This window comes from Callospermophilus lateralis, chromosome 19 (assembly GCF_048772815.1).
Source record: "Callospermophilus lateralis isolate mCalLat2 chromosome 19, mCalLat2.hap1, whole genome shotgun sequence".
Taxonomy (NCBI): domain Eukaryota; kingdom Metazoa; phylum Chordata; class Mammalia; order Rodentia; family Sciuridae; genus Callospermophilus; species Callospermophilus lateralis.
Window position 1 is genome coordinate 29,288,492 of NC_135323.1, and position 22,634 is coordinate 29,311,125.

A 22,634-nucleotide genomic window follows, 5' to 3' on the forward strand; every position below is an offset into this window, starting at 1 on the left:
GGGCCCACATCCTCTATCCCCTTTGCTGCCTGAGCTGGAGAGTGCTTGAGAAGGGTGCAGCACCAGAGGACACAGGGTCAGACTCAGGGTCAGGCGCAGATGGGAGCCCTGAAGAGGGAGGGGTGGCGAGCACTGAGCCAGGCTCCAGGGACAATGCTGGGGAAGCAGATCCCTCTGGAAGCTGGTCTCCAATAAGGAAGGACAGGGTGGAACCCTACCTGCCACCTGCCAACAGCTGGGACCTATGCTTTTACTGGGACAAGATCTGGAGAGCCCTCTGGAGGGAGCCCCAGGAAGCTTCCTGGAATAGGGGAACTTGGAGCACGCTCGGGGAGGGGAGACTCCTGAGAGCAGGGTCCTTAATCCTCACAGCCAGCCGAACTCTAAATCCTCTAGACTTATCTCCCTTTGAAGCCTTTTCAAACTCAACAGGCTTGTTTACCTATTCTGGGACATTCCTGCCTCTGGACCTCTCCCCACCCAAAGCTAGGATCCTCCCCTCCCTCCCCCTGCCCAGCCTCCCTGAAAACCTCACTACTGACACCTTCCTTACTGGTAGGGGGGCTGGTCACCACGCCCCAGGGGTGAGCATCTTTCTGGCCAGACTTCCAAGTCCCTCTCACTTCATCTGCCACCACCCTCATGCTGTGTCCTGTGGGTGAAAGTGGGCTGGGCAGGGACAGGAGAAAACACTCTTGGAAGGGTCCCTGGATGGGGAGGTCTGCAGGAGAGTGAGGCAGGCAGGGACAGGGACAGAAGGAGTACACCCAGGCTTTGTGACAGGGCCTGATCACCGGAAGCTGGCTGTGTTGGTCTTCTCCATTCATTTATTGACACCTGAACTCTAGGTGCTGAGTGAGTCACATGATGGGCATGATAGCTGTCCTGTCCTCTCCTCACTTAACAGTCTGGAGGAGATGACCTTAATCAGAGAATTGCCCCAGTGATGGGAAAGTATTTTATGGTAAAGAGCATGTAACAAAGGCACCTGTGGGGGTGGGGATGATCAGCCATTCCTAAAGAAATGACATTCCGCAGGATGCCTGGTACATCCCAGCAGCTTGGGGGCTGAGACAGGAGGATTGTGAGTTGAAGGGCAGCCTCAGCAATGGCGAGGCACTAAGCAATTCAGTGAGACCCTGACTCTAAATAACATACAAAATAGAGCTGGGGATGTGACTCACTGGTCGAGCGCCCTGAGTTCAATCCCCAGTACCAAAAAAAAAAAAAAAGAGAGAGAGAGAGAGAGAAAAGAGAAGTGACATTCATACTAACAGCTCAGGAGGCTGAGGCAGGAGGATTGCAAGGTCAAAGCCAGGCTCAGTCCAGTCCAAAAAATTAAAGTGACATTCCCTCACTCATCTCCACAGGCCTCTGATCAATATTGGGGATAGGGCAATACTCTCATGGTGATGAGCATGTCCCACTGTTTAGAAGGCCCTGTCTCCAGGGGTTCACCAATCTTTAGCCATTCCCACAAAGCCCTCCTCTCTGGAGTGACTCCCCCAACTGCCCCAGAGGCCTGAGCTGCTCCTTAAGGAATAGGCCTTCCACAGCCCTGCCCCCAGGATCAGGTCTGGTGACTATAAGATTTTCAAGTTGTTCTCCCTGGTGTCCAGAGCCCTGCCCTTCGCAGCATGCCGGGATCTCTACCGGCCTGGCTCCTGCAGAGGCCTGGGCTCTGACCACCAGAACACTCAAGGCCTTTCTCCAGGCTCCTGGCCACACCCCCAGTCATTTAGGTGTGGTCCTATTGGTCATAGCCTGTGGGCTCAGGGACTGATATTCCCTCTCATTCAGGCTCCAGAGGCTCAGGGGGCAGGTCAGCAACAAGGGCGGAACCTGGGGCGGAACCAGGGCCAGGGGCAAGGTCAGTGGATTGAGCCAAAAAGGAGGTCCGTAAGCGTTTGTAGATTGTCCCTAAGTGACTCCCCTCTGCAGAATGGAGGCCTCTCCCAGCCTCCTTTGCCGGAGTCTCCAAGCATTCGCGGTCCTGCAGTGGGTCTTCTCCTTCTTGGGACTGGGTGAGTCCCCAGAGCCTGAGGATCCAGGCAAACCTGGCACGTGGGCTCTGCTTCCCCCTTCTCCAGAGGAAGACAATGTAGGGCTCTTTGGGCTCCTGAGGGGAGTCTGAATGCAGCGGAACTAGGAAAGGGCTGAGGGGAGGCTGGGCTTGAACACCTGAGCCCTGAGTGTGCTCCCTTGTTCTCCAGGCTCTGTGTGCCTGGTGGCCCTGCTCCTGGCTCTCCTAGGCCGGGCCTGGGTCCTGGTTGTCCTTTACCTGATCTGGCTCTATGGAGACAGAAGCACACCCAGGGCTGGCGGCCGGCGCTCTGCCTGGGTCCGCAACTGGGCCATCTGGAGACATTTCCGTGACTACTTCCCCATATCGGTGAGGCCTGGGAAGGTGTACTGGGGATGGGGCTTCAGGACACTCTTGGGACAGTCATCCCCAAAGCCCAGTCTCACCTGCTGGATGGGGTGCCCTCTGCTCCCCAGCTAGTCAAAACCGCAGAGTTGGATCCCTCCCGGAACTACCTCTTTGGCTTCCACCCTCACGGCGTCCTGGTGGTGGGGGCCTTCGGCAACTTCTGCACGGAGGCCACCGGTTTCTCCCGCCTCTTCCCTGGCCTCAGGCCACACCTGCTCATGCTGCCCTGCTGGTTCCAAATCCCTATCTTCCGGGACTACATCATGACCAGCGGTAAGGAGGAGGAAGTCCAGGCTCAGGAGCCTGACCCCAAGCCCCTGCTGTCATTTACCAGTTTCTCCCCTCCTCTACGGGCTCCTAGGCCCAGCTCCGCCTTCCCAGTGTCTTCCCCTGAAAACCTAGGCGTCGGGTCCCCTAACCTCTGCCCTCCTCCAGGATTGGTCTCCTCTGACAAGGCCAGTGTTTCCTATCTGTTGTCCCATCCTGGGGGAGGCCAGGTGGCCGTCCTGGCCGTGGGAGGGCCCCTGGAGGCGCTGGAGGCAAAACCCGGAGCCTTGAGCTTGCGGATCCGGAATCAGAAGGGATTCGTCAAGGTGGCCCTGGAACACGGGTGAGGAGCGTCGGGTGGCTGGGGGGTCCACCCGGGCTGCCCACGGGGCGGAGCACCGCGCGCCCGGCGGCCAGGGTCAGCGGTGCGCCTGCCCTTCCAGGGCCTCGCTGGTGCCTGTCTTCTCGTTTGGGGAGAACGAGCTCTTCCGGCAGTTCCCGAACCCCCGGGGCTCGTGGGTGCGGAGGGCGCAGGAAGCTCTGCAGTCACTGCTGAGCGTGGCCCTGCCGCTGTTCCACGGCCGCCTGGGCCTCCTGATGCCCTTCCGCTCGCCCATCCACACCGTCGGTGAGCCCGGCCCCTGCGCTCCCGGCCCAGCTCCTGCTCCCTGCTCCCCTTCTCCCCAGTAACCCGGCGCCTGCTCCCTGCTCCCCGGCTCCCCTGCTTCCCGGCTCCCTGCTCCTTGCTCCCTGGCCGCCGCGCCCTGGTTAGCCCCTGGTGTCCCGGCACGTCGACCTTGTCCTCCGGGCCGGGCCGGCCTTTTGCAATCGCCCGAGGCCTGAACTCTGTCCTGGCCGATCCCTGTGGCCAGCGGTGGGGAGGCGGGGGCGGCGGGCCGAGCATCCTAGTGACTGGCCCTGTCGCCTCGGGTTCCTCCCGCAGTGGGCGCAGCGATCCCAGTGCAGCGAAGCCCGCGGCCCAGCCGGGCGCAGGTGGACGCGCTGCACGCGCTCTACGTGGAGCGCCTCACGCAGTTGTTCGAGGAGCACAAGGAGCGCTACGGAGTCCCCGCAGACAGGCACCTCGTCCTCACTTAGGCGCGCCCTGCTGGCCCTGCCCTTTCCCCTCGGTGACCGCAGGTGGGGGAGTGGAATTAAAGATCGGAACAGACCCGCGCGTTTGTGTGTTTGTGCCCGGTGGGGAGGTCCAGCGCGCGCCAGCTCTCCTGGGAAGCCTTGACTCCCCAGGGACCTGCAAACAAGTCTTGCCAGAGGCCCCTGCTCGGCTGCAGTGGAGATCAAAGTCTCAGCTGGGATCCAGGCTCCCCACTGGGACCCAGTGAGGGCGCTGGCCAGCTCCTACCTGCCCCCTGCCCACCTCACCTCCTCAGGCACCGGGTGCTGCTCCTCCCCTGCACACCCACTTCCCCGATTCCGAGCCCCGCCCAGAGGCCTGCCCAGACCAACTGACCCGAAGAAGTTCAAAGATTAGACCAAAAAGCCTAGAGACTGCTGAGGCTCCAGGTCCAGAGATCTCCCCACACCCGGAGGGGGAACCTGCCAGCAGCCAGAGTGCCCAACCTTCATCATCGGTCCTGCTGGGATGGGCGGCTCCCAGGTCCTTCAGTCCTCACCCTCCCTCCAGGGGAAAACCCTGCAGAAGCAGGCGCTAGAAGTAGCGGGTGCCTACCAATTTGTGCTGACCGTCATCTTCATGGGTGAGTGGGCAGGGTCGGGCATGGCTGCAGGGAACCAGGGCACAAGGGCATTGAGGGTGGATGGCTAGGGCCAGGCCTGGATGCCCCGGGGCCAGAGGAGAAGGCCAGGGCCAGAGGAGAAGGCCAGGGCTTGGTGTTGGAAGCTGGGACTGTGGGGGGGGGTGGGGGGGTGGGGAGGGGAGATGCTGGACTTAATGACAGAATTGCAGAAGCCAGTCTGGTTTTCTGGGTCACCTCCCCCCAGGCCTGTTCTTCACCCTTCTCATGGTCTACCTCCTCTTCACATCTCTCTGGGCCTTCTCTGTCCTCTACTTGGTGTGGCTCTACCTGGACTGGGACACACCTAACCGAGGTGAGCTCTGGACAGGGTCCCCGGTGGTAACAGAAGGTAAGCAGGTGCTTCCAGGGACCCTTCCACCCCTCTCTCTGCCCTGCAGGTGGAAGGCGCTGCATGTGGATGAGGAACTGGACGATTTGGAAACACCATAGAGATTATTTTCCAATCAAGGTGATGGGTCACCACCCAGGGGGAGGGTCACCTTCCCCCGCCACATGCCTCCTCACCCCTCCCCATCCTGGATCCTGTACCCTGCTGCCAAAGCTCAGGCAGTGGCTAAGAGAGTGGGCTTTCCGAGTCCTTGACTCCATCCTAGGACCCTGACCTCTGAAGCCTGTTGGGGCAGAGGACACCTCTTCTTAGCTGGTGACTTACCCGCTGTGCCCCCTCCTCATCTTGCCCAATACCCTGCAGCTAGTAAAAACGGCAGAGCTGCCCCCCGACCGGAACTACGTGCTGAGCTCCCACCCACATGGGATCATGGCCAACGGCATCTTCTGTAATTTCTGCACCGACAGCAACAACTTCTCCCAGCTCTTTCCTGGGCTTCGGCCCCAGCTGGCCACGCTGGCTGGCCTCTTCTGCCTCCCAATCTTCCGAGAATACATCTTGTTCCATGGTGAGCTTGAAGCTCAACGGGAGGAGACACACAGAGGCCAGAGGGCTCTCCCCGGCCCCAGAACTCCCCCCCACACCAGGAACCCCACTCAGGACAGGGACCCGGCCTGAGCATCGGCATGGGGTCACAGTGGGCCCCAGTTGGGGACGCTGGTGCGGGGACGGGGGAGGCGGGGGTTTGAAGGAACGGAATGTGGGGCTCACTCTTCCGGTACTAAAGGGTGGGGCTGAGGGGCTGGGGAGTCTTGGGGGTGGTGGTGACTGCCCCCCGCTGCTCACGTCCACAGGATTGTGTTCCGTGAGCCGCCAGAGCCTGGACTTCATCCTTTCACAGCCCCAGCTTGGGCAGGCGGTGGTCATCCTGATTGGGGGTGCCCAGGAGGCCCTGTATGCAGTCCCAGGGGAGCACTGTGTCGTACTCAGAAGACGCAAAGGCTTCGTACGCCTGGCCCTGAGGCATGGGTGAGTGGACGAGCAGGAGCGGGTGGCTGGCTGAGGGACCTGTGCTTCCTCAGCCCCTGATATCGGGGTCCCTGTAGCTGGGAGTCGTGTCCCACATCTGGAAGCTCCTGTCGGCCCTGGAGTATCTTTCTCTCTGACCAGCGCTGTCCTGATTCCCCCAAGCCCCCCTGCTGCGAGTCAGGCTGGGTCAGAGTGCAAGTGGCAGGGCCCTGCAGCTCAGAAGCCCTGACCCTCTCTCAAAGGTCAGACCTAGGACTGAGCAGGGACATTCTCTTACTGTAGGTTGTCAATATAAAGACCAAATGAGAGAAGGAATATGGGAAGGCCACATGCCACACGGCCACATGCCAAGAAATGCGAGCCCTTTCTTCTAACTCATGTGCTTCGAAAGGCCCTGGAATGTGGCATCAAGAGGCCTGGGGAGGGCCTTGCTGCCCCTCAGGGTGCTGGTGTGGCGGCTGTCCAGGAGCTCAGTCACCCACGCTGTATCAGTCAGCTATCCGTTGCTATGACAAATTATCACTGAGATAATCAATTTATTAAGAGAAAAGGTTAATTTGGCTCACAGTTTTGGGGTTTTCAGCCCAGTATTGGTTGACTCCATTGCTGGGGGCCACTGGCAAGGTATCACATCATGGCAGAAATATGTGGAGGAACAAACCACTTGCCTTATGGCCAGACACGAAAAAGAGGAAGGAAGAGGAAGAGTTAGTTTAGAGTCTATCTCCTTCAAGGCCATTGCCCCAAGACCCAAGACTTCCCCCCAGGCCCCACCTCCTGAAGGCTCCCCTGCCACTCAATAGCACACTCTGGGGATGGAGCCTGCCACACATGGGCCCTTGGAGACACCTTTCCTCTCTTGCCCACCTTCCCAGGGCCTCCCTGGTCCCCGTGTATTCCTTTGGGGAGAATGACATCTTCAAATTGAAGACCTTTGCCGAGGACTCCTGGCAGCATCTGTGCCAGGTCACCTTCAAGAAGCTCATGGGCTTTTCTCCTTGCATCTTCTGGGGCCGAGGCCTCTTCTCGGCCAACTCCTGGGGTCTGCTGCCATTCGCCATGCCCATCACCACGGTGGGTGAGTGCCATGTCCTGGGAAGAGAGTCACCTGTGGCCGTGTGGGCAGCGGAGGCCTCTTGCTCACCAGACTCCCCTTTTCCTGTAGTGGGCCACCCCATCCCTGTGCCCCGGTGCCTCAGCCCCACGGAGGAACAGGTTGACCACTACCACGCGCTCTACATGAGGGCTCTGGAGCAACTGTTTGAGGACCACAAGGAGAGCTACGGTGTCCCTGCGTCTACCCGCCTCACCTTCCTCTAGACCTGGCCTTGGACTCCCAGCTGAGCCCTGAGCCCAGGGTGCAAACACCTCTACTTCCTGCCGCTCTATCCTCCAATAAATGCCAGTTCTAGAAGCAAGCTTATCTAGCTTTGTTGACCCCTCGGCCTCCCGATACTGCTTTGTGACCTTGGATAGGTCTCTCAACTTTGCTGAGTCCCTCTGTAAATAAAGACAATGGCTCAGCTAAGAGCTGCCAGGCATCAGGACAGAGTTGGAGAGCTATCTTCAAAGAGTGAGCAGGATTTAGGGAGAGGGAGAAGTTAGGGTAGGTGGTGGGACCCCCTGGGCAAAACAGAGCGTGATCAAGGACGCTTGGAAGATGGAGGGATGGAATGATCCTCGGGGTTGAAGAGATAGAATTAAATACGAAGCTGGCTTCTGCCCCTCCCCCTCGGCTTTTAGATTTCCTGGGGGGGCCAAGGATCAAGTGGAGACAGGATTTAATTTCCAGGGTGCTTCCGTTTCCTGCAGAGCCTGGGGCTCAGCAATTTCTGGACTGTGAAGATTATACCAATTAAGGTTTAAGGACCTGGAGCAGAGAGGGGCCTACAGGAGGAGCCAGTTCTCCTCCTCCTGACTGTCCTCATTAAGACTTTATGGCCTAGCCAGGCATGGTGGGTCACGTCTGTACCCCAGCAACACCGGAGACTGGGGCAGGAGGACCACAAGTTCAAAGTCAACCTGGGCAATTTAGTGAAATCCTGACTCCAAATAAAAAAGCAGCCTGGGATGCAGCTCAGTGGTAAAGTGCCCCTGGGTTCAGTCCCCAGAGACACAAAAACAAACAAGCAAACAAAAAACCTTCAGGGTTTAAGATGCTGTGTGGCCTCAGCATCTGCTATTTTTTTTTTTTTTCCTTTTACTAGGGATTTAATGTAGGGGTGCTTAACCACTGAGCCACCTTCCCAGCTCAGTGGTTAATTTTGAAACAGAGTCTCAGTAAATTGCTGAAGGTCTTCCTAAATTGCCTTGACTGGCCTCAACTTGCAATCCTCCTGCCTCCAGACTCCCACATTGCTGGGATTATAGGTGTGAGCCCATCACCCTGGCTACTCTCCAACTTGTACCATTCTTATATGCCGACTGGCTTTGTGTCTGTAGCCAGGTCTAGAACAAGAATAAACTTGTCAGGATGTAATTGGAACTGTACCTTCGCTTGCCTTCCATTGTCCCATAACTCGTGGAAGAACTTCCCCTTGTCCCTGGAGGAGGATCTAGCAGTTCCATGACTCATCTGCTCAGCCTCAGATACCAAGTTCTACTTGGACTTTAAGTTGGTGCAAAGAAATGGTCAGTGGATATGGTCACCCGCACACTGATCTTTTTTTTTTTTTTTTTTTTAAAGAGAGAGAGAGAGAATTTTTTTAAATATTTATTTTTGTAATTTTCGGAGGACACAACATCTTTGTATGTGGTACTGAGGACGAACCTGGGCCTCACGCATGCCAGGCGAGCCCCCTACTGCTTGAGCCACACCCCCAGCCCCGCATGCTGATCTTCACCCCAGGAATTGTCCCCTGGCTCACTAGGGCTGGCTACCAGGAGGGACAGCTGGGGAGGGTAGAGTGGAAAGGGGTGGAGCTGACCTCTTGACCTCTTTCCTCCCTTCCCTCGCAAACTGCCGCTACCCAGCCCGCTGGGGTGGGCATGTGGGGGGAGATGGAGAAAGTTAGCTGGAAAGTTCTTAGCAAACACCAACGAGATCGCTGGTCTGCTCCAAGCCTCCAGATCTTGAAGGATGATTGCTTTTCTTTGTGGGTCCTTTCTTTTCTTTTTCCTCCTCTTTTGGGTGTGGTCCTGGGGGTTGAACCCAGGGCCTCAGACATCCCAGGCAAGCCCTCTATCTCTGAGCCGTGCTCCCAGCCCCTTCCTGGGGACTTGCATGGGACATTCTTCAAAGGTGTCCCTTTATGCTCCCTCTGGTGGCTCTGGGGCTTCCTGGGCCACATCCCCTCTCCCTGGTCTTCCACCTACATGGGAATCCCGTTATTCCTCTAAACTAGGAGGGATGGGGAGAACCAGCTCGGGGCTTCAGTGCTCTTGGTCTGGAGGCCCTTGGAACTCAGGCCGGTTTGAATCCAGGGGCACTCAATCACTGAGCCCCATGTGAGACCCTGTCTCTAAATCAAAAAAAAAAAAAAATTCTTAAAGGGCTGAGGATGTGGTTCAGTGGTCAACTGCCCCGGGGTTCAATCCCTGGTACCAAAAAAGAAAAGAAAGAAAGGGAAGAACATGAACACCGCGCTGGGTGGTGGCAAACATCCCCTGTGGGCTCTCCCCCCTGGGGAGGTGCAGAGAGGAGGCCAGGCTGGAGTCCAGATTGCCCCAAGGGCACTGAGAAGGCCTGGGCCCCACAGTTCAGGACTATTAAGGAGCTTCCCTGTACGGCTCTCCTCCCATGGAGACGGACAGTACCTCCCAGGACTGTGATTCCTCCTTGCAATCCCGAAGAGTCTAACTTGAGTACCAGGAAAGAAGCCTTAGGAGCTCGGCTGGTCCGCTCCCCACTCGCCCCCTTCCCTCTTCCCCCTTCCTCAGGGCTTGTTCTCTCCTGCCATCCTCCACGTGGCCACCAGAGGGCGCTCTCTATGCACAAGGCAACTCGGTCCCAGGAGGGGTTCAGGGTGCAGCCCCAGGCCCCGGCAGGCAGCCACCACTGCTTGTTCTTGCGGAGCAGGCTACTGCTCAGCCCTGGGCATTGCTCAGGCTGTTCTTCCTGCCCCTCTGCATCTAGGTTCAATTCATCTGCCACCCTGCCCCCCACCACACACACCTCTTCCCTGACCTGCCAACATGCCGGGTGGGTCAAGGCCTCTGCTGCATCTTCACAGCTCTTCCTAAAGCTCTCTTGTGGTGCTTCTGTGCTGCTTTCAAACCCTAACCAAAAGTTGGATAACTTGGGCCTTAACAACAGGACCCGCCGTGGATCGCAGTGCATTAAACACGGTTCAATCCAGGACTTTGGAATGCTGCTAAAAAGAACAACTGATTGGGCTGGGGATGTGGCTCAAGCGGTAGCGCGCTCGCCTGGCGTGCATGCGGCCCAGGTTCGATCCTCAGCACCACATACAAACAAAGATGTTGTGTCCACCGAAAAAACTAAAAAAATAAATAAATATTAAAAGAAATTGTTTACTATTAAAAAAAAAAAAAAAAAGGACAACTGATCTCCCCGGGAGCGCCAAGCAGCATACACATGACTCCGAAAACTAACAAAAGGAAGCATTTAGGTATTTACTTTAAGTATTTATTTTGTTTTTCCTTCTCAACTATGTCTCAAGGTAGTTATAGAAAAGGAGGACAAGTTTTCTTTCTGGAAATATCACAGCTAGTAATAAATAAAAGAAAGCATAATGATAGAATAAGAATATTACCACTTTTCAAGCACTGATAAATTGTTGGGGCTGGGGTTGGTGGCACACACCTGTAATCCTAGCTGCCCGCAGTCTGGCTGGGCACAAAATCACGAGCCACTCACAGCCTTGTAGATTCAAACAGCAATTCTTTATTCCCGAACTCACACCGACCCTCTAGAAACATGTTCTGAGGCAAATACGTTCTGGGGGAAAATTCCAAAATACTCTCTGAATCCCGGGAGAACTCAACGGGAACTACAGGAGAAGGCACACCTGAGGCAGCAGGATACGCCCTATTCCCAGCAGGGTACACCTTAAACCTGGAACCGCCCTAAACCCCGATCCGCCCTGGTCTTTGAGCAAGTCACCTTACATGCAATGTCACTGCAGATGACCTGGGCAAGTCCATTTCCACGAGTCCTTCCTCTAAGCAACATGGGGTACGCTGGCAAGGAAATTGTCATACCTACTTGGCTAATGGCTCTCAGCATTAGGGACTCTGGAGGCTGAGGCAGGAGGATCACAGTTCAAGGCCAGCTCCAGCAACTTAGTAAGTACCTGTTCCTGCCCCCCCCCAAAAAAAGGGGGGCTGGGGATGGAGCTCAGTGGTACAGTACCTCTGCTTTTGATCCCTAATACTGAAAAAAGTCTAATATAAATAATGTGGTATACTTATAGATTTCTGTGCCAAAAATGCTACACATACATATACAGCATATATATGTATATATATATGATTGGAGTTAAGTCTTTTTTTTTTTTTAGAGAGAGATTTTTTTTTAAATATTTTTTTTAGTTTTCGGCGGACACAACATCTTTGTTTCTTGTATGTGGTGCTGAGGATCGAACCTGGTCCCGTATGCATGCCAGGCGAGTGCGCTACCGCTTGAGCCACATCCCCAGCCCCTGGAGTTAGGTCTTGAGAATCCATGTCTGATAAGATTCCATCAAGATAATTAGCCCCTGATTAAAAAAAAAAAAAAAAAAAAGTGCAATACCACCTCACATTTTTTCCCCCACAATGTGAAGCCCAACTCAGCAAACAATGTAACGTGAGCCCATGTATAATTTAAACTTTTCCGATAGTCACCACTTAAAAAGAACAAAAACAAACAGGTGGGCAGAGTGTGGTGGCACATGCCTGTAATCTCAGTAGCTCTGGAGGCTGAGGCAGGAGGATTGTGAGCCTCAGTAACAGGGAGGCACTGAGCAACTCAATGAGACCCTGTCTCTAAATAAAATACAAAATAGGGCCAGAATGTGGCTCAGTGGCCGAGTACCCCTGAGTTCAATCCCTGGTATAAAAAAAAAAGAAAAAAAAAACAGGTAGAATTGATTTTAATAAAATGTTTTGTTTAGCCTAATATATCTAAAATATATTTCAATATGTTATAAATATAAAAATAATAATAGAGATATTTTATGTTCCTTTAAATTTTTTTTATCCCCTGTCCTTTTAATTTTTTTAGTTTGAGACAGGGTCTTGCTAAGCTGCTGAGGCTGGCCTCAAACTTGAGATCCTCTTGCCCCAGCCTCAGTTTCTGGAATTACAGGTGTGTGCCACTACATCCATCTTTTACATTCTTTTTAAACCAGGCTTTTGAAATCTGGTATGTTACTTACACTGCCAAATGTATTTCTGTGTGGATGCTAAACTTCCATTGGAAACACTTGATCCTTCCGTGTCTCAGTTTACTTGGGCTTCTACAACAAAATACCACACTATAGACAGTTCATGAACAACAGAACTTGACTTCTTATGGTTCTGGAGTCTGGAAGTTGAAGATCAAGGGACACCAGATTCAGTGTCTGGTGAGGGTCCAAACACCTTCTCACTTAACCTTCAGTAGTGGGAGGGACAAGCGTGTCTCTTGGGTCTTTTTAATCAGGGCACTAATCCCATGGAGGGGCTCCATCCACAGCACCGGGTCACCTCAAAGCCCTCTCCCGACATCCTCTCCAGAGTGAGGATTTCTGTGTGAATCTGGGGAGGGCATAAACATTCAGACCACTTTAATATGTACACAGAATATGTCAAATTCTCAATTAAAAAAAAAAGATTCATGGGCTGGGGATGTGGCTCAAGCGGTAGCACGCTTGCCTGGCATGCGTGTGGCCCGGGTTCGATCCTCAGCACCACATACAAAAAAACAAAGATGTTGTGTCCGCCGATAACTAAAAAATAAATATTAAAATTCTCTCTCTCTCTCTTTAAAAAAAAAAAAAAGATTCACAATTGAGGAAGTTATCCTGAATATTCCTAAGTTTTCCAATAACTGAAATCAATGACTTAAAAAAAATGTATATTAACTAAAGTTAGCTTAAAGATTCAGTCCGTTGGTTGTACCACACATTTCAGAGACTCAGTAGTCATGTGTGGCTAATGGCCACCTTAATGGACAGGGCAGTCTACAGGACAAGCAGGACAGAGGAATGTGCTAGCAACACCCTGAGGCTGTGGCCAGTACAGCGCCCTTGGTGGGGGGCTGGGGTGTAGCTGAGTGCTCACCTAGTGTAGCCCCAGCGCTACGAAAAAAGAAAAATCGATCCAGATGGAGGAAAATTGTATAGGAGGACAACTAATCTTATTTCTTCAACAAATAAATTGCAAAAAGAGAGACAGGGAATGGGGGTGGAGCTCAGTGGTACAGTATATGATTAGCTGTGGGTTTAATGCCCCAGAATATGTGTGTGTGTGTGTGTGTGTGTGTGTGTGTGAGAGAGAGAGAGAGAGAGAGAGAGAGAGAGAGAATAAATATCAACTGTGTCAATTGCCTGTTAATTTGTAACAACTGACAATCTAAAAGCTCACAGCAATAAACATATATTGCTGCAGTTTCTGAGGGTCAGGAATTGGGAGGGGCTTCACCCTGAGTTCTGACACTAGTCATGAGATGGCAGAAAGCTGTGATGGTCTGCAGGATCTCCAAGTTCAACCAGGGCTAAAGGCTCCACTTCCAAGTTCACTTATGATGTAGCTGCTGCCAAGCTGAGTTCTTACAATTGGACTGAGACCTCAGTTCCTTGACAGAGGGGCCTCCCCACAGGCGGTTTCTCAAGACAAAGAAGATGGTTCCCCCCCCCCCCCCCGCCAGAGCCAAATAGACAGAGACAGAGAGGCAGAGATAGAAAGAGACACACAGTCAGAGACAGAGAGGGATGCTGTCTTATTTTGTGTTGCTATGACAAAATATAGGAGGCTGGCTACTTTGTAAAGAAAAAAAAAGTTTATTTAGCTCATAGTTCTGGAGATTTAAGATCATGGTGCCAACAACTTATCCACTCTGATGAGGGTCATGTGGAGAATAGGTGGTGGGAGCATGTGCAGAAAATTCAGGGGAGGTGTTGGGGATACTTAACTCCTCATTCTCCAGGGTTCTAAAGCAGACCCAGGAGAACAACCTACTCCCTTAAGACAGCATTAGCCCATTCATGAAGAGCCAATGACCCAATGACCTTCCATGAGGTCCCACCTCTTAAAAGCCTAGCTGCTCTAGAGGAACACACTGGGGACCAGGCTTCCCACACAGGGACCTTCAGGAGACAAGCCACATGCAAACCAAGGCAGAGGCCAACACGAAACGGCAGCCTTTCAATCTAGAATCCCATCTGCCTGATGCTGCCAGTCACGCAGACCAACCCAGGTACCATGTGGAGGTGATCCTCACACCTGAGTCCCGACTGCAGAATAAAGAAGAGAGAGGCATCTACTCTTCCAAAGCACAAGCTGCAAGGTATCCCCCTGGAGAATTACAGCTCCAGTTGGCTAGACGATAATTCCTACCATTAACTGAATTTCTGTGCCAGAAACGCTACACCAAGCACTTCACATACATATCTTATTCAGTCGCTACTGGAAGTTAGGTGCCACGTCCTCTTTACAGCTAAGGAAAGAAAAGGTGTCCCCGTGACTCACTGGCCAGTGTGTAGCATCTGTGACACCCTGCTTTCTGGGATGATCTGGATGATCCCTTTAAATGCTATAACTCTGAGTCAGACTTCTAGCCACTCGCCCACCAGCTCTGTCTTGGGGCCAGCTATTTAACCCTTTGAACTTTGGTCCCCTGTGTTCACCCTTTGAACTTTGGTCCCCTGTGTTCACCCTTTGAACTTTGGTCCCCTGTGTTCACCCTTTGAACTTTGGTCCCCTGTGTTAGCTGCAAAATCAAATGCTTGTGAAGATCTTAAGGAGATGAACTGTCTGGCTCAGTTCCTGTAAAGCATCCTCGTCTTTTATTTTGTTACTTTTTCTAAGTGCGCATGTGCCGTGGAGAGCTGAAGACAGCCTGGGAGGTCAGGATTTGACTCAGGGGCGGGGGAATAGCCCACCCAGAGGGATCACTTGATGAAGAGAGCATAGGTGTCACAGAGAGTGGAAGGAGAACCAAATATCTGGAGAAGAAAACCCTGGTCCCAGGCTGGGGATGTGGCTCAAGCGGTAGCGCGCTTGCCTGGCATGCGTGCGGCCGGGGTTCGATCCTCAGCACCACATACAAACAAAGATGTTGTGTCCGCCGAGAACTAAAAAATAAATATTAAAAAATTCTCCCTCTCTCTCCCCACCACTCTCTCTTTAAAAAAAAAAAAGAAAGAAAGAAAGTAAGAAAACCCTGGTCCCCAGAATCTCAGGATGCAGGGGTCTTCAGGAGACTAGGGAGGACAATTCAAGCTTGAGAGCTGGGCTTGGTCTAATGGAGGGAGGGGACAATGGGAGTCAAAGTGGGGATGAAGAGGGCATGTACAGAGGGCAGGCCAAATTCAAATGACAGGGCTGGGGCTGGAGGTGCAGCTCGGTGATGGGAGCACTCACCTAGCATGCATGAGGCCCTGGGTTTGACCCTCAGTCTTGGGGAGGGGTGGAGAGAAAGAGAAGAGGAGCAGGGAGGTGACAGGGATCAACTGTTCCATCTACTGATGATAAAGCACATCTGATCAAGAAAGGGGACAAACCATTAGCTCTCCCAAATAAAAGACTGAAATAAACCAGCACCAAGGGTAAAATCCACATGCAGGACCCAACGGTAAAGAGCAAAGAGCATTTACAAAACCCAGGGAAGCCAAAGGACATTTCCAGTATTAATAGCACCAATGCTCACTTGATGGTTTCAAAGTACTTTCCCATCGCTTGTCCCATGGGACCTCTAATGGGTGAGAAGGCAGTGAGATCTGAATATGCAGTCAGAGGACCTGATCATGCCCCTTACCAGCTTCAGGATTGTGCTCCTCAGATTTCCATGGCTGTAACAAAATACCCAAGATAAACAACTTAAAAAGAGGTTAAAAAAGGTTTGTTTGTGCTCACAGTTTCAAAGCTTTCTCTCTATGGTTGCTTGGCCCTGTTGCTTTGGGTCTGTGGCAGCACCATATAACATGGCAGGAGCACATGCTCTCCTATGGTGACTGGAAGCAAAGGAAAAGAGGAAGAAAGTGGGGTCCCCATATCCCCCTTCAAAGGTGTGTCCCTAATGACATTATTTCTTTTCAATGGGCTCCACCTTCTAAAGGTTCTACCATCTCCCAGTAGCACCCCAGGCTGGAGACCAAGGGGGTGGAGCTTGGGAGCTGGGCCTGGGGAGAAGGGGTGGAGCTTGAGAGCTGAGCCTGGGGAGAGGGGGTGGAGCTTGAGAGCTGGGCCTGGGGAGAGGGGGTGGAGCTTGAGAGCTGGGCCTGAGGAGAGGGGGTGGAGCTTGAGAGCTGGGCCTGGGGAGAGGGGGTGGAGCTTGAGAGCTGAGCCTGGGGAGAGGGGGGTGGAGCTTGAGAGCTGAGCCTGGGGAGAGGGGGTGGAGCTTGAGAGCTGGGCGGGGCAGAGGGACGACCTTCAGCAATGCCTTTGGGGGACATTTCAGATAGGGCAGGGATCTGGCCCAAGTCCAGGAACCTCTCAGAATTTACTTTCCCCTGTAAAGTGCCTAAATACTCACACCTACCCTCATCTCCCCAGCCGGATCCTGTTCCCATCCCACACTCCACCGTGGCCAATCCACAAAATGCAGCAGCCACTTGGCTGCATCCTCTGGACATTTAAGGATGCTGAAAACCACTGGTTTTCTCTACCTGGCAGGGACATCCAGGAGTAAAGTCATCTTTTAACTCTTCACGCCCCCTCATCCTCCAGGGAGATCTAGATGCCAGAATCTACCCTGGAAGTCTCAGAATGGAGACTGGAACCAGTCGACTGGCCTTGTGAGTAGCCTGGAGGTGGGACTTATGCTGACACCTTGCTTCTCCGTGGTTTGGACATAAGGAGGAGTTGGAACTTTGGGAAACTTTCAGTTCTGATCATCTGTGGAGACCAGAAATGGGTGAGTGTTACACCAATCCAAGTGGCCAAGGGTGAGGCTCCCAATGAAATGGGTGAGATTAGAGTGTGATTGGTCTCCCCCTGTTGCCACTAGTGCCCTTTTTCCTGGAAACTTAACTATTATAATGGTTTTCTGTAATGGGGCATAGGCCATCTTTTTTTTTTTTTTTTTTTTTTAATTTAAGTTGTAGATGTACACGTACCTTCATTTTATTTATTTTTTTATGTGGTGCTGAGGATAGAACCCAATACCCCACAAGTGGAAGGCAAGCGCTCGACCACATACCCACAAGCCCAGCCCCAAGGCCATCTTAACATACCTTTGTGGCACACCAAGTGGTAGCAGTACAGAAAACAGAAATGGGGGATGTTCTATGTTGAATGACTTATCAATTACTTTGTGGCCCATGCAAGCTCCATTTCCACCCCATCCTCATCCCTTTAGCCCTTGGTGGGGTTGTGTGTGCCTCTAGGACCACAAGCCTCCACCTTATCACATGAGCATAGCCAATGGAATCGGGTCGCCAGGTTATGGAGTTATCCCTTGTAAAGTACAAAAATGGAATGAGTGGGTGAGCCATAAACCTTGGTGGGAAGAGGGGGTGGAGCTTGAGAGCTGGGCCTGGGGAGAGGGGATGGAGCTTGGAAGCTGGGCCTGGGGAGAGGGGGGTGGGGAGCTTGGGAGCTGGGCCTGGGGAGAGGGGGTGGAGCTTGGAAGCTGGGCCTGGGGAGAGGGGGTGGAGCTTAAGAGCTGAGCCTGGGGAGAGGGGGTGGAGCTTGAGAGCTGGGCCTGGGAAGAGTGGGTGGAGCTTGAGAGCTGGACCTGGGGAGAGGGGGTGGAGCTTGAGAGCTGAGCCTGGGGAGAGGGGGTGGAGCTTGAGAGCTGAGCCTGGGGAGAGGGGGTGGAGCTTGAGGGCTGGGCCTGGCAGAGGGACCACCTTCAGCAGGCCTGGGGATTCTTCCACGTCCCCCACATCTTTGTACCGAGGAGGGTCTTGTCCTTCACTTTCCTGGCTCCTTCTAGGATGGAACTGCAGACATGCTAATCTCACTTTATAGATGAGATACTGAGCCTCTCAGGAGTTAGGAGCCGGGTCCCCAGGTTATGAGTCAGGGGCTCAGGCTGCACTAGCTCCTGGACGCACAGGTCCATGCTTCATATTTCCTCCCACGCTACTTCCCATCCACCCAGGTCGCTGGGGGTGAGGCCTGGTGGGTGCGCTTGGTCTAGTTTCCACGGTGCACCTGGAAGTCTTTATGGTGCTGCCCTAAGAGGGCCTAGGCCTGAGCTAGGGAGAGGAGAGATGGGGACAGGGTCTGCTAGGGCCCTATGCACCTAGGGGGACAGGGCTGCTCCCCACCGCCACCGGCAGTGCTGAGAGGATCCAGAAGTCTTGGCCCTGCTCAGCTGTGATCAGCCTCACAACTTCTGCCTCTTCAGGTCTCTTGTTTCAGGACTTTTCAGCTTTTTCTGATCCCTTTGCAGCCTTTCTGTAGAGAGGGTGGCCCCTGGAGGAGCGCGACTTTGGGGCTCTTGGGGACTCCTGGACCCACATAGAGATGCTGTGGGGCGGGGTGACCACTAAGTCAGAAACCAATTCTCCGCGCAAACCCAAGTCACCCGACGCCCCCTGTCAGGTTCCTCAGGCGGACCTGAGGCGGGGTCTGGTGGGCACTCTGCACGACCACACTGCCCCTGGTCTCCCCGCTCCGCGAATCCCCGGCTGGGCTGGAGTCCGCTCCAGATCCGTCCCGGGTTTCCTCCGCGGCGCTGGGATCTCCGCCCCTCGGAGCCGCCGGGCCGCGGCGGCAGCGGCGGAGCGTCGCCCCGGGAGACGCCTGAACCCTGATCCGCCGTCCGGCGCTGAACTGCGGCCCAGACCTGGCGTCTGCACTCGAAGTCCCAGTCGGGATCCGACGGCGCGGCCCAGTCCTGGCGCGTCCTCCGTCCTTGACTCTCGGGGCGCCTAGTGGCCCCCACTCCGCGCCGCGGGCCACCTGCGCTTCTCAGCACCGCGCCCCGGGCTCCCGCAGGTAGGGCAGCACTGCGCCGGGGCCAGGGGGCTAGCCTGCTCCTCCACCGCTGAATAGAGCCGGCAGAAGGCCACCGCCCTCCAGGGGACAAAGCGACCGCGGCCCCTGCGGCCCAACCCCTCCCTGTCAGGTGACCTAGATAACTAGAGGAAGACTTCGCCTCAGGTGTCCCAAGGCTCTGTTCCCCCATCCCTCCCCACTGTCCTCCGTCGCCCTTCCGCTCCCACCTGTCCTTAGGGTCCGATGCCAGGGGGACCCCTGCCAAGTAGACCGCTTCCCTCGGAATCTCCCTCCCGCCTGCTCCACTTCAAGTTCTCCCTCCCAGAAAGGGGAGGAGGCCAGACCCTCACCCGAGAAGACTCTCCAGCCCGGCCCCCTCCTCCCGATTGCCGCCCCCTGGGACAAACCCCTCCCCCACTCGCAGAGCTGTCGTTCTGGTCCCCTGCCTCTGCCCCCGGCACTTTCCAGCCCTCCCCGCTTCGTGCTGTCCCCCCTTCTCGGTTTTCCGCGTGTTCTCTCCCAGCCTCTTCTGACTTTATCCTCCTCTTGACTCATACCCTCCCCACCCACCAGACACCCTGGGAAGAAGTGGGTGTGTCACGATTTCTATTTATGGTCTCCCTGGGAAGGCAGTGCCCTGCTAAGAGTTTTTTCTTTTCTCCTTACCGGGAATCAGGTGTCACGTTTGATTCCCGGCGGGAACCTCCTCGGGCTCCCTCTCTCCAGCCCCGCATCTCCTGGCGCCCTTTGTCTCCTATCTGCTTCCCTTCCTGTCCCTTTGCTCTCATCTTTGGGCTCTTTGTGTAGCTGCCTTCTTTGTCTCCGCCTTGCTGCATCTTTCCTCCCTTCCCTCGGACACCTTCCTCCCATAGTTCTGAAAAGCCATCAGCTTCAAGGGCACCAATATTTCAGGTGGGGAGGGGGCAGTGAAAGTGGAGTGGAGGGTGAGCTCTCAGCATGCCCAGTACTGACTCCCATCACCCACTTCCTTGGAGCAATCATTTATATTTTTGAGATTAAAAGAATGCCCCCAAGGAGGTGGGATGAGGGAGGATGCCCCCTTTCCTGGAGTTTGGTTCAGGACTTTCCTGAACTACATTTCCCACAGTGCCTTGGGGGCATGGAATTGCCTCTGCCTCTGCCTGGACACCTTATGGAAGTTAGTTTCAGAGTGCCAGGTTATGGGGGTGCTGTGCTAGGGGGTGGAAAGAGAAGGGAGCAAGATTTATGGGACCAGCTGTGTGTGGTGGTGCACACCTATAATCCTAATGGCTTAGAAGGCTCAGGCAGGAGGATTGTGAGTTCAAGGCCAGTCTCAGCAATTTAGTGAGGCCCTAAGCAAGTCAGCCAGACCCTGTATTAACAGAAAATATTTTAAAAAATATTTTGAACTCAGTGGTTAAGTGCCCCTGAGTTTAATTCCCAGTTAAAAAAAAAAAAAAAAAAAAAAGAATTATGGGGCCAGCCCAGAGTTTGGTTTGTCCTGAAACCCCTGATCTACCTTGCTCTCAGTATTCACCTCAAGGTCTAGGGATCTTGAAACCTTTGTTTATGTCCCCCACAAAGGAACAAGGGTAGAGGGAGGGTCTGGAAAGAAAGAAGACGGAAGAATTGGAAAGTCTTCCTTGTTCCCTGTGACCTCAGGAGCCCCCCCCTTCTCACTTTCCCACCCTCACCCAAACCGCCTGATTTGAGATGTAGAACAGTCATTTACAGGAGGCTCTTCCGCCCCTGGAGTCTCTCCATTCTGAAAGCAAGGGAGGGAATGGAGCCTAATGTCTTGAATTAGGCAGGTACAGGTTGCTCAAGCTTTTCCCCCTAGTGGACAGTGGAGTATTGCTGGAGTCACCATCGAATCAGCAGCTTGTACTTCCCAAGGACCCAGGAATGACTAGCTCAGGTTGTCTGGAGATGCAAATAGGAGCCAGGAACTAACCTGTGCATCTCCAGGACCTGTGTCCCCAGAGCCTGGCACTTAGGTGGTTCCTGGGTGTGTAGGTCTGTGTGCTGGTATAGAGTTGCTGGCAGTGGGTAGGGCAGCAAGTGTTGCCCCCTGCCCCCACAATCCCATCTCTGGTTCTAGATCAGTTTAGACCACTTGGGACCTCTGACTCCTGGTATTTGCTCACTCTCTGGATAGTTTTTGTGACCCAGTTACACCAAAGGAGGTCTCCTCGGCTGGCTTTGGAGCCTGGAAATTTTAACTTTTAGTGTGGTTTTACCCAAGCCAAGTCACCTTGGGCAAGCCTCAGTTTGCTTACTAAGGAAAGGAAAGTGTTGAGCCTCCTGGTCAGTAATGGCCCTTGCAGGTGCTTTAAAACCTCTGAATCTGGATTCCCCTTCCCTCTGATTGCTGGCCTGATGTTTCGGGAGAGCCTTAAGCACTGAAATCAGATTAGAAAGAACTGGAAAAGAAAGAGGAAGACACAGATCTCCCTTTTTAGCTCTGTGTGTATAGCAAGTGTTTACATAGGCTGTATCTATGACATAGGAGCTTAAAGCCACCCCCCAATTACCCCATAGTTTCCCAAACATGTTTTTTTTTTTGTTGTTGTTGTTGTTTTATTTTTAGTACTAAAAATTGAACCAAGGGCCCTTTGCCATTAAGGTATATCCCCAGTCCTTTCTATTTTTTAATTTTGAGACAGAGCCTCCCTAAGTTGCTGAGGGTCTCGCCAAATAGATGAAGATGGCCTTGAACTTACCATCCTTCTGCCTCAGCCTCCCAGTTCACTGGGATTACAGCATGCATGAGCCACCACACTTGGTTGACTATGCTTTGTTTTAAAAAAATCCAGCCAAGCCATCATTATTGCCAACAGAGTAGCTGGTCTGTGTCCCCTGGTAGGTTGGTTAATGGAGCTTTAATTTAGGTTATATGAGAGAGTGTTATAATTGGCTGAAAGTGAGAGGAGGGAGGATTTGATTGGTTGGCTTGATTTGGAGGAGACAGATCTGGAATCAAGAGTCATCAGGACATGGGCAGGGGTTTTTCTCTTTCGCTCTGTCTCCAGGCAGGGAAAATATAAGAGAGTGTTGGATCCACAAGGGGTTGACCCAAATGAAGGACTTTGAGGAATGGAAAGGGCAAAGAAATTCCTGGGTGGGAGATGATGCCAGGGATTTTTAAAAAAGGGGGGATGGGGCTCTGCCCTTCTGTCTTTGGAGGGGAAGTGAATAGGCAGAGGGCCTGATCATGGTGAGTGTTTTGTTTGCTGGACCTATACTGCCTATTTCAAAATCACCATTGAGCCCTGGACTGGAGCCAAAGTCACACCATGGGAAGGCGGAATAATTTCAAACAGGAAAAAGTAAAGGTGGCAGGGTTGATTGGCCTGAGAGAAACGGCATTGATTCTAAAGCAGCTGTCGGTCTGTACACTTCGGTTGCCAGGTTCCCATGTGTATGTCAGGGGACTAGGGTAGTTCACTGGAGCAGTACTGTGAAGGAGATCTGGGGTCTCCAACCTCCTGACCTTTTGCCCAGGTCTCCCTAGGAGCTGACTGGGCACAGAGGGGATCTGGGGCTAGTCTCTGGGGAACTCACTAGGGATTCCTGAGTTTGTGACTATTAAGGACATCCTGGTAAGAGTGGATCAGGTAGAACTGAGACTGGGAGCTAGTGGGAGGAGGGAAGGATTTGAAAGTCCTCCATGACCAGGGTCAATGCAGGGAGCAGAAAAAAAAAATGAGTATGTATGTAGGAAGGGGTTATTGGGACATTGTGTAGGGAATCTGATATGGGAAACATGGGTCTCTGATCCTGTGCT

General features: G+C 53.4%; 2 protein-coding genes across 2 annotated transcripts; both read left to right on the forward strand.

The window, feature by feature from the left end:
- The first annotated feature begins 1,942 nt into the window (after window positions 1-1,942).
- LOC143638259 (2-acylglycerol O-acyltransferase 2-B-like) lies at window positions 1,943-3,796 on the forward strand. The gene is made up of 6 exons (XM_077105991.1): window positions 1,943-2,024; window positions 2,214-2,392; window positions 2,500-2,704; window positions 2,867-3,041; window positions 3,142-3,326; window positions 3,642-3,796. Exons 1-6 carry the CDS (start codon window positions 1,943-1,945, stop codon window positions 3,794-3,796), a joined length of 981 nt encoding a protein of 326 aa, XP_076962106.1.
- Window positions 3,797-4,301: 505 nt separating this feature from the next.
- On the forward strand, window positions 4,302-7,153 carry Mogat3 (monoacylglycerol O-acyltransferase 3). The gene is made up of 7 exons (XM_077105992.1): window positions 4,302-4,416; window positions 4,661-4,768; window positions 4,854-4,924; window positions 5,168-5,372; window positions 5,659-5,833; window positions 6,709-6,911; window positions 6,999-7,153. Exons 1-7 carry the CDS (start codon window positions 4,302-4,304, stop codon window positions 7,151-7,153), a joined length of 1,032 nt encoding a protein of 343 aa, XP_076962107.1.
- The last annotated feature ends 15,481 nt before the right edge of the window (window positions 7,154-22,634 follow it).

Bases quoted from the DNA above. Each gene is read 5' to 3' on its own strand.
- LOC143638259 (XM_077105991.1), top strand. From the start codon at position 1,943: ATGGAGGCCTCTCCCAGCCTCCTTTGCCGGAGTCTCCAAGCATTCGCG. The intron at 2,705-2,866 runs GTAAGGAGGAGG...GCCCTCCTCCAG, and splicing joins GGACTACATCATGACCAGCG to GATTGGTCTCCTCTGACAAG. The intron at 3,327-3,641 runs GTGAGCCCGGCC...TTCCTCCCGCAG, and splicing joins CTCGCCCATCCACACCGTCG to TGGGCGCAGCGATCCCAGTG.
- Mogat3 (XM_077105992.1), top strand. From the start codon at position 4,302: ATGGGCGGCTCCCAGGTCCTTCAGTCCTCACCCTCCCTCCAGGGGAAA. The intron at 4,769-4,853 runs GTGAGCTCTGGA...TCTGCCCTGCAG, and splicing joins CTGGGACACACCTAACCGAG to GTGGAAGGCGCTGCATGTGG. The intron at 6,912-6,998 runs GTGAGTGCCATG...CTTTTCCTGTAG, and splicing joins CATGCCCATCACCACGGTGG to TGGGCCACCCCATCCCTGTG.